The sequence below is a fragment of the Neodiprion lecontei genome, chromosome 1 (genome assembly GCF_021901455.1).
Source record: "Neodiprion lecontei isolate iyNeoLeco1 chromosome 1, iyNeoLeco1.1, whole genome shotgun sequence".
Lineage (NCBI taxonomy): Eukaryota > Metazoa > Arthropoda > Insecta > Hymenoptera > Diprionidae > Neodiprion > Neodiprion lecontei.
This window is the reverse complement of record NC_060260.1, coordinates 6,636,502-6,646,737: the sequence shown is the minus strand read 5'-3', so window position 1 is coordinate 6,646,737 and position 10,236 is coordinate 6,636,502. Positions and strand designations below refer to the sequence as shown.

Genomic DNA, 10,236 nt, shown 5'->3' with positions numbered 1-10,236 from the left:
TCGGAACTTTGCTCCGCCGTAACTTGAATTTTCGGAATCTTGCATATCGGAACTTTGCACATTCTTCAAAGTTTGATTTCGTCGCTTCGAGTTTGGGAATTAGGAATCGGTAGACAGAAACCCGTCGACGTTTCGCAAGCGCCTGGAATCCGCGGCGTTGAATCCGTTGTCGCGTCGGCGCTGGTTGGTCGGTTCGGGGGCATCCCTTGGTCTCGAAGTGGGCAGCTCTCGTCCGCGAGCAACGGCGATGCGTATAACAGCTTCTGAAATCGCGGTGGTCTAAGGCAGCGTCAGCCCGCCCGCCCGCCGAAAAGATCTCGGAGCCGCGAATCAAAAATAGCCCGGGCAGTCAGTGCGGCGATGTCGAGGGCGAATGGTTCGCGGAGTTGGAGCGCCGTGCAGCCGTGCACTCCGACGGCTCTCCTGATCGCGTTCCTCTTGTTATCGGGGTGGGTTACGCCGATTTGCGATGCTGCTAGAGCGCGGAACGAGGAGCCCAGGGGGGGCGCAGCCCGAACGACGGCCGCCAAGGAGGTCGAGCCCGTCATCGAGGAGGTCAACGCCAAGCAGCTAGAGAGAGCGCTGAACGAAAAAGACTTTGTAGCCGTGTACTGGTGTAAGTGTCACTCGACGAGGGGATGAAGGGGTTCCGAACGGGGGAGAGTGAATTGTGCCTGCGGGTGAGGAACCTCGCCAACAGTCAGGATTACCCGTTTCGCAAACGAGACGGTCGCGCTGTAACCGCCACCGTTTCCGTTGTCGGTACCACGTGCTCGACTCACGCTTCGCGTTTTTGCTGGGGGTTGGGGTTGTTTTCGACCTCCCACCTTCTCAAGCCCTCGGCTCTTGCCGGGATTTAACTGTCGCGAAATGAAATCGCCCGATTGCCCCGTGAAAACCGATCGCCGATTTATCGGCTCGATAATTTTACGCACGTGACGACGAAACCTTCGGCAATTGTATTGCGTAACCGGTGCTCGACGGGCCAACGATTTAGAGAATGCTTTAGCGCCGGTTTGCCCCGAAAAGAACTCACCGATCATCCGGAAGGTTTGTTATTTTAACCCGGCCCCCGTTACAACCTCGAATATACTTGTAACGATAATAGTATGGTTTATCGCCCTCTTAGCGATGTTCTTTATGGGATGGCCAGTGTTTTAGCGGATCTGCAGCGACGCGATCCTCTCAAAGCGTGGAGACGAATCCGAACTTTTATACGTTACGTAACGCGGCGAGAAGAATTATACAGGAGGGATTAACGCGATCGACGGAACGATTCGATGCTACGAGATTCCTCTGCAGATTCGTAGGGAGAAAGGCTAAGACCACGTGGAGAGAAAACACGCTGATAATATTCCAGCAAACACGCAATCTTCGAAGATATCGATCTCTCTCTCTCTCTCTCTCTCTCTCTCTCTCTCTCGCTCTCGGTTTGTGGTTAGTGGGACGAAAAATTGGCTATTTCTGTCCGTTTGCGCGTGTCTGGGGGTCTCGAGGCGAATTCTCAGGTCTCCGAATCGTCGAGGACGCTCGCATTTTACCCGGGAGAAAATCAAGCTCCTTACCCAGTTGAAAATATAACAACGCGTCGGTGAATCGTTCCGATCGACCGAGGTAGATCGCGTTTCGGCCCGTTTACAGGTGCCAATGATTAACCGATCGATGCTGCGTGATCGGTCAGCCAATTAGAGCCAGTCGAGGGTCTTTCGATGTTTCGGGTCATTTTCAAAGTCGTTAGAAAAAAAAAAAAACCCAAAGAAAATCCTCGTCCCAGCTGGATACCACAGAAGTGAGTTGATTTTGCAGGGGTAACTTTCGAGACGGTGGTTCGACGTCTGCAAAAAAGCGACGAAGCTTCCCTCTCGATTTCTAGGTCTGGGCCAGTTGGAGTTACGGATTCGGTAGCAGAGGCAGAGATGAGTATAAACGGTGGTCTGGCAGGAAGATGAGTCGAGCTGGCTGCTCGATCTTCGCAAGGACGGTTTGGTGGTTGGTTGCTCGGCTGACACCGCTTTTAGACCCTGGGCTATTTTCGCCCGCGCCTCGACTACCTCGTTCTAACGTCTCACCGAAAAACATTGTCGGATAAGCTGCGACGACGACTCTGCCCGCACATTTTTTCCCGTTTTGTTATCTTGTTTTTCAATTTTTTTCATTTTTGTTTTACATTGCGTCACCGTCTTCGCGGTCCTCTTGATAACACATCTTCGTCTTTCTCCGTTTCGTTTCCTCATCCTTCTCCTCCACCTAATCGAGCGTTTGCTAAACGGTCCCCGTTAGCGATTGAGAAACTTTTTACGCTGCGACGAGAATTATGGTGAAACGCTGTAAGACGTTTGAAATTGGATATCGAGGATTCGCTGAGACGCAGCACTGCCTTACTAATCCGGTTATACCCAGCTGTGGAATATCAGTTTATTCGTCTCGGGGGAGGTTCGCTCCAACATTTATTACTGAATAAAAATAGGACACAATTTAGGACTCCTTGAAACGCGATATACCCTGCCGAATTTACATCTTTACAATTTTTCAAAAACATGTGGCGTCACGTCTTTTTTACCGTTGCGTATTGCGAATATTTCGATTCACGAAATTCAGCGACACGACATTACGTCCCACTCACGTCCTTTTGTGCGAATAAAAATCGTTTTATTACATTTCTTTCAACATTCGTTTATTTCTACCATCAAATTAAATTTGTCGTTCACAGGTTGAAGAGAAAGATCTGATGAACGTTTTTCCGTTGACATGATCCGCCTTTTATCTCTGTGTATCACACACAATTACGATACTCGTGATTGACCGGATATACACAACGAAAAATCAAGCTGTTTCGAAATTAATGAAAAAAACTAGCTACCGGCTAGTTAATGTTGGCCAAACATTTGACCCTTCCGACATTATCGTTGTATAATTAATCGTACTTGTGTCTGATATTTCGGATTCACCAATCGCGGTTCGAGGTGAATTTCTTTTAATTAATGTCGGCTTAGCAATTGCGGACGTGGTTCTGCGAGTGTCGAATAGTAATCGGATGACGAGTGGAGGTCTGAAACCGCAGATCTACGACCGGTCTGGGTTGAGAATAACTGTTTGCCGATATAAAAATACACACGGGAAAAGGGGCATGGAGTAAATTCTATTCGGCAAGTGTTGGCTCAATCCGATTCCTTCGCACCTTCTAATTTCTGCCACAAATATCGTACGCGTCCCCATCTGGCGCATTGGGGTAAGCTAAAAACATCGATAAATTCATCTTTTAAGATACGTCGAGGTGCCATAATAGCCAATTACCGCGGCAAGCTCCGTTGCTGCATTGAGCAATCTTTCATCGAACTTGCTCGGAATCTCTACCGCAAGACATATATTTATAAACGGTTGTATATTTTCATCCAGGGTCAATCTCGGAATACGCGTTATGTATATTTCCATATTTTAATACGCGAACGTTTTATCACCGCGCGGAAAAGACTTCTTATTACTCGATCCCTCGACTACACCGTTACTTTTCGCACTTAAAGTGCTTTTGATATCGAGTTTGTATACATATATATATATATTGTATACACATATATACAGACATCGCTGCGGAGATACTTTGTTAAAATAAACGAATAGACGGATAAACTTTACCCCGAATGCAGAGCACACGGAATGTCCAAAGATCATCCATTCGACTCGAGACAGCTGTAATTTGTCGAGTCTACTAGAGTTTGTAAACCCGTTTTAACCACTTGCTAGGGAACACTGAGCACGCCTTGTCGTGCAGCGATGTTAAATAATGGAAACGATTTTTATTAAACTAAAGAAAATTTTTTAAATTACATCAACGATATAGTTTAGTTCTGCACTGAGAACAATTTCATTTGTTATAGTAGATAGAAAAATTGAGTAAAACAGGTATCGTTAAAAAAACTCTTTGAATATTGTTGGAATTATGAAAAACGAGGTACGCGTAACCATTTTGCGCTATCGTCGATCCTTTTTTTGGTAATTGCAACGCAAAATAAGTTTGTGAGGTTTACTCTACTTTTTTTTAGCTAAACAAGGCTTCAACGTCAATTTATTCTTGCACAAGCATTAAATTTTCGCAACAGTTGCAAGAAAATATAGCAACGGTGATCGTAATGAGAAAGAATAGCAACGGATACTAGACTTTCCGGTAACAGCTATAAAACTAATTTTCATTTAGTACCTAGAACTATATTTTGTCGATTGTGGTAAAAAATGAAAATAGTTAAGGACTGAGCGGTAACCGGAACTAAAAATTTCTCCAAGTGTGGACCTCTGCTTTTGCACTCGCACACCTGACGAGCACTTCGACTATTGTCTCATTTTCAAAAATCATTTAGATCGATCGTTTACTTCCACCTTGTTGATCGTACCCTATCAGTCGCATTATATTCGCGTGCCTGCGATTGACAGGTGATTAAAAAAGTAAAAACGTATTAAGAAACCGGTTAAGCGCAAAAATCGCGGGTTCATTGCTCGCTGTTAATTTTTTTTTCTTCTTTCCTTTGCCTTTCTCCGATCTTTTCATTGAAAGAATATCTCTTTCCCTAAAATTAACGCCATGGTATTTAGCGAGACGAGATAGCTTCATAGTGGCATGACATAAATTCGCCCCAACGGCATTCACAGACGCTTGGCAAACCGAATGCGAGAATTTTGCGGGGGAGTACGCCGAATGTTATTGGGTCGGCTCGCGTTGGGAACGAGACAACGTCAACTGGTCCAAATCGTGGCTTGAAAGTAAGCGAGCGAGAGAGAGAGAGAGAGAGAGAGAGAGAGACGAATACAGCCAGGTTTACATCGACGTCTCACCCGGCTCTATTCTCAGGGTGCCATCTCCTAAAATGGTGGGCGACATCGCTGGGTGTATAAGAGGCGGTCGTAATACACCGAAGAATGTCTCAGTCGTACGATGATATAAAGATCTTAGAAACTGGTGAAAAGGGAGGAGATGCGAGATATGAAATATGAAAAAAAATTCCACTTTTTTTTTCTGTTCTTTTCGTAACTTTTCGCCGATTCCTTGCAGTCCTGTGCCAAGTTTTTTTTTTTTTTTTTTCACCCCCTTTCTACCCCGCGGACTCAGAACTGAGTCGCTCGAGCAGTGAAATCACAAGCGAATCGAGCCGAGAGGAAGAGATCAGAGATTTTTGTAACCCAATACCTTACATCCGCAAATTGTGTTGCGAAACTCTGAAATACTGTTAGTGACTTACAATATGGAGAAATCGCAGCTTGATCGAATGACCGGGTTAAATTTCTTTCAAGCTTTTCCTTCCGGGCGAAAAACGATAGTGGTTTGGAAAAATTTGAACAAATTTCAGGACATCTACGCGTCTGATTCAGACCAATGAATTAGTGATTCGTCACTTCGTTTTATTCGCTCACTCGATGAAAATAGTTGACCTAATTTTTTTATTTTTTTATTTCCACTTTCTCAGAAACGTCATTCGAGACACTGCAAGCAGATCTGTAATCTGTAGAGAAAACTGGGTCCCTGTTACGTCACGGTTGTTTGCGCGGACGTTTTCTGTCTTAAAAATCACAAATATAAACTGTCGGCTACAGCCGGACCGTTTATTCGAATGGTTTAGCTTATAGGTATATTATTCCGTAGAGAAAAGATAAACGCATGAAAGCAAAACGTTATACAATATACTATAATCGGTTCGTCGTTTTACGCTAGGTATATTTAGACGTTATAAGTGGTAAACGCCGCGTCACTACTCGGGCTCTTTTTACGCACGTGAGGCACGTGCGGGGGTTTCGGATTTTATATTGCGATTCGTTCGCCTCTGTTCGGCGAAATGAGAAAAATAATAACATGGACGGCGTCATTTTCGAAAGAGTACAATTCATCGCAAGATATTCGCACGGTCCAAGATTTTTTAATTTTTTTTTTTTTTTTTTTTTTCAGGCTCTGCTTTTCGTACGAATTTCTCTCGCCTCGTAGAATACGACAAAATTTGAAAGAACCAAAAACGATAAAATATTGATTTCAGATACTTGCTGCGATAATTTTTCGAGGCTAAAACTGCGTGACTGATATTTCAAATTTAATCTAATATTACGGATTTCTTGTTTGGCAGATGCGAGAAGTTGTTTAACATGCGATAAAGTGCTGGCGGAATTGGAGAAAATTGATGACGACACGGACACGTTTGGGGTCGACTTTGTCAAAATTAACGACAAACGACTGGCCAAACAATATGGGATCAAAACCTTCCCAGCTCTCACCTACTTCCGGGAGAAGGTTCCCATCATCTACGAAGGTGAGCTGTTTGAAATCTCTGTTGAAGAAATATTTATTCTTTCCTAGCTATAAAGAGATGAAAAGTAGGTAAAAAATTAACCCTGAAATGTTTATCGCGTACATCCATTGTGGTTATTACACGTCACCACTCGGTAATGAATTTGAGGTTTCGCGATCCTCTGGCAGGGAGCCAGATTGTTCTCATAACATATTTTGCAAGTCGAGGCAACATCGCGAAACCTTAAGTATGACGTGTAGGTTCCACCTATAGCTGAAATGTTATTATCTGCAATTGAGACAAAAAAAAAAAAAAATAAAAAATCCTCCGATCCGTTTACAGGTGACTTGATGGACGAGGAAAATGTTCTTGATTTTTTGACGAGCTTGGAAGCGATGGATCTGCCTGACAGGATCGAGGAAGTAAATGCTAAGATCCTTGAGAAAATCGTCGAGGAGACTGATTTTGTCGCGGTTCTTTTCTGTGAGTAATACTTTCCCTATTCAACTGTAATCTTTCGTATTTGATTTCGTGATACACGTATATGTAACGAATAATTACTAACGCGCATCGTTCCGTTATCAACATTTTTATTTCACTACAACAGGTGATTGGAATATAACTTTAAGAAAGTTAAAACCGATTGGCTGTCGGTATAATCGCGTAGAATAAGAGCGCGGAATGAAAAGTAATTTGAATAATCAAAAGAAATGAATATATCACAGAGAAATATCGGGAAAAAAATGTGGAATTATGACGATGATGAAAGTTGAGAAAACTTACTAGGAATATTTAACTTGTGCTTCGGCTTTTTACGTTGCATAAAATAATTTAATACTGTAATTATCGCGAAAATAACCTCGGGTTAAGGAATGATCTGTGTCTCGTCTTTGATCCCGTAAAATAGTTGTATGTAAATAAATTATTGTTTTAGTCGGCGTAAAAATTCACAACTGTTAATCCAACCTCGTGCGTGTCTTCAATTAAAAATTTTTTAAATCTACAAAATACGTCGAAGACGAAAAACGGTTCCGTCTTTGCACGCGACCGATGTGAAATTTCTAAAGCAGCTTTCGTCGGCCAAAATAATGATAATAAATATTGCAAAGGCACACACTTACACTCACACACATAAGTATACACATATATTCGTAGCTTCGGAGCTGATCGCATACCCACGGACTTAAAAATGTATAATAACGTCCGGTAGGCAACGACACTCGCACAAGTAGGTGGTTGAATTCCACAAAAATTTCAATCCAACAGTATACTACCTGTAAATAAAACATATATGTCAACCTTTTGTGTGTGTTGGTGTGGATAGGTCCTGACACGAAGAGGTGCTCGGGTGTCAGCTCTAGTAAGTACACTTTTACACGGCGTCGAAGCAGTTGAATCTGCTGCTGTGTTGGCACAATTATATATTGCCCGTTATGAGCATTCACATCCATGCACAATTATTTTTACCCCCCGCGGACACATGCAAGGCTTTCCCAATTAACAAACGGACACCGTTCTTCACATGCACTCCGGAAATTGCAAACGGAAGCGAGGCGACGAGTCGCACAAATTTAGCCGCGAGGCTTTTCAATCGGGATTAGTTTCAGTCTTTCCGCAATGTTTTCGTCATTTATTTATTTATTTTATTTTTTTCTTTCACACTTGTATCTTCTCGAAGGAATCTTGAGACGTAATCGAGAACCTCACCACAATGGCACCGCAGCATTCCGCAAGCTCAACATCGGATCAAGTTTTCTTCTGCACGGTCTACTAGTCGAATTTTTTCTTTCTCATCTTTTCGTCTCTGTTCTCATACCTGATACCGCGGTATGTTTTTTTATTTTTTGTTCGTTTTTTATTTCCTACCAGTCTACCTGTCGGTAGACATCAGCTGCATGATCGAGATTATATCCACGAGATCAGTGATTTACACCGGTCGTGAATACGCGATGTCACGTAAAAAATCTATAATAAAATTCTTATTTATATATTGTGATTCTGACGCGAGCTGCACGCCAAGTGTTGTACGTATGCCTATATTTATATATACATATACACATACATATGTGCATCCGTTCACGAATTTGTTTACCCATTTATTTATTGCTCGCACAGCCGTCAACTTCGTTATAGTTTAAATATTTACCCCACCTCGAGATTGATCAGCGAACGAATTGTGCGAGATGTACCTACACCCTGACACCCTGTACAGCTTGCGTATTTAATTGGAAGATTTTTTATCTCACTAATATAGCTGGGTATTAATTTTTAGACTTTTTATACAAATTACACATATGCTGCGCCGATATTTTGTGCTGTGATTTATAGATGCACTTATTGTTAGCCGTTTGAAAATCCACTCACTCACACAGACACGCGTTGTGTTCCTCCTGTAGAGTTTTAGTTAGATACACGTACGACACACGAACGGTATGCTTGTTTCTGTAGATAAATACGTACGTACATACATATTTACATCCATGGTATGCACTTTACGTACCCCTCTAGTAACCACAAATATACATGTTCTAACAAGTCTCAACGAGATCGAAAATAGAACGATGCATCTGCTGCATGTGCGCTCGTGGTTTTTAATTTCTTCATACGATTGTTACTCGCTACGTTTGAGGGGAAAAGTAAACCACATTGCTCGTTGTAATTTGATCCGAATGTTCTCCACTCCTTGCGAAACTTTGTGAAACTAGTTTATTTCCACGTGACCCGCTTCTTCATTCCTCGTTTGATCGATGGACTTTAATTTCATTCTAATTTTCTGAGTCCTTTTCGAAAAGAGCTTGAGAAGCTTGGTATAATATCATATCGTGTATAGAAAGCCTGCGATCAACAGCTAACGCACATTGTACGTACTGTTTGCATGGTTGCAGCATCCGGCGAGTAGATGCCAATATTACGTCAGGTATTCTGTATTGGATTTTTGCCAGTTTTTAAAACTTTACATAATTACCAGCCGTTCGCGGTTCACCCCCTCTTCCGTACAACAAACGCGCTAATGAGTTTATTTTTTTAAGCTCGTCGCGCGCTGATTCGTATACCGTATAATACACCCAACTTATACAATTTTTTAAGGTTTTGATTTTCAGATCCGTAGACACTTAATGATTACTTTTTCCATTCTCTTTCCATTCCCAGCCAATTTTACGTAGCTTAGATCGATATACTTTCACAAATCATAATAAAACGCATGTTTCATTCACGCCGAGATCAAGTGCGGTAAAGTTCTTTTGCTTTAAAATGGGACAGACAAACCGGACTGCAAAAAATGCATCAAGGCACTTCAAGAGCTTGAGAATATCGACGATGAAGCCGACCAGCTGGGCATTGGATTCGTTAAAATCGCCGACGAGAATCTCGCCGAGGAGTACAACCTCGGACCGCTTCCAGCTCTCGTCTATTACAGGCATCAAATCCCGATAATATACGAGCGTAAGTCGACCGAAGAAAATTGATGCACCATCTTGGTTTACATGCCGCTTTACTATCGTCGTCATTTCAGACGAGCTGAGCAAGGAAGAGGACGTCTTGGAGTGGCTCGTGGCGAACAAGAGCACCGGCGACGAGGAAGACGTAATCGAAGACGTCACCGCAAAGACTTTGAACACCCTGATAGGGAACATCGACAACCTGGTCGTCCTCTTCTGTTCGTAATTATTTAGCAATTTTTATCCATTTTTTTTTTATATAGACGAGACTCGGTGCAGTAACTGAAAGTGGATTCTTCTATCTTTCGTAGACGATCATGGAGACGAGGATTCGATGCAGGTTCTCACCGAGTTGGAGAAGATCGATGACGACTGCGACAAGCATGGCATCCAGTTCGTCAAAATCGACGATGATAAGGCCGCCAAGGAGTTCGGAATCGATTCCGTACCTGCTATCGTCTATTTCGAAAAGGAACTCCCCAACGTTTACGATGGTTTGTTGACTTGGATTTTTTGCTAGAGTCATTCGGGCA

General features: G+C 42.7%; 1 protein-coding gene across 4 annotated transcripts in view; it reads left to right on the top strand.

The window, feature by feature from the left end:
• Positions 1 to 226: 226 nt before the first annotated feature.
• The window catches only part of LOC107223112, a 28,290-nt gene continuing 18,280 nt past the window's right edge, over positions 227 to 10,236 (top strand). For 2 of the 4 annotated variants that reach the window (XM_015662695.2, XM_046729889.1), the window contains exons 1-7: positions 227 to 616; positions 6,102 to 6,284; positions 6,606 to 6,746; positions 7,588 to 7,623; positions 9,525 to 9,707; positions 9,778 to 9,921; positions 10,015 to 10,197. In XM_015662695.2, coding sequence (XP_015518181.1) covers positions 361 to 616; positions 6,102 to 6,284; positions 6,606 to 6,746; positions 7,588 to 7,623; positions 9,525 to 9,707; positions 9,778 to 9,921; positions 10,015 to 10,197 — 1,126 coding nt within the window. In that variant the 5' untranslated portion in view covers positions 227 to 360. The remainder of the gene's footprint in view (positions 617 to 6,101; positions 6,285 to 6,605; positions 6,747 to 7,587; positions 7,624 to 9,524; positions 9,708 to 9,777; positions 9,922 to 10,014; positions 10,198 to 10,236) is intronic. The other 2 variants (XM_015662697.2, XM_015662696.2) reach the window with 2 other exon arrangements.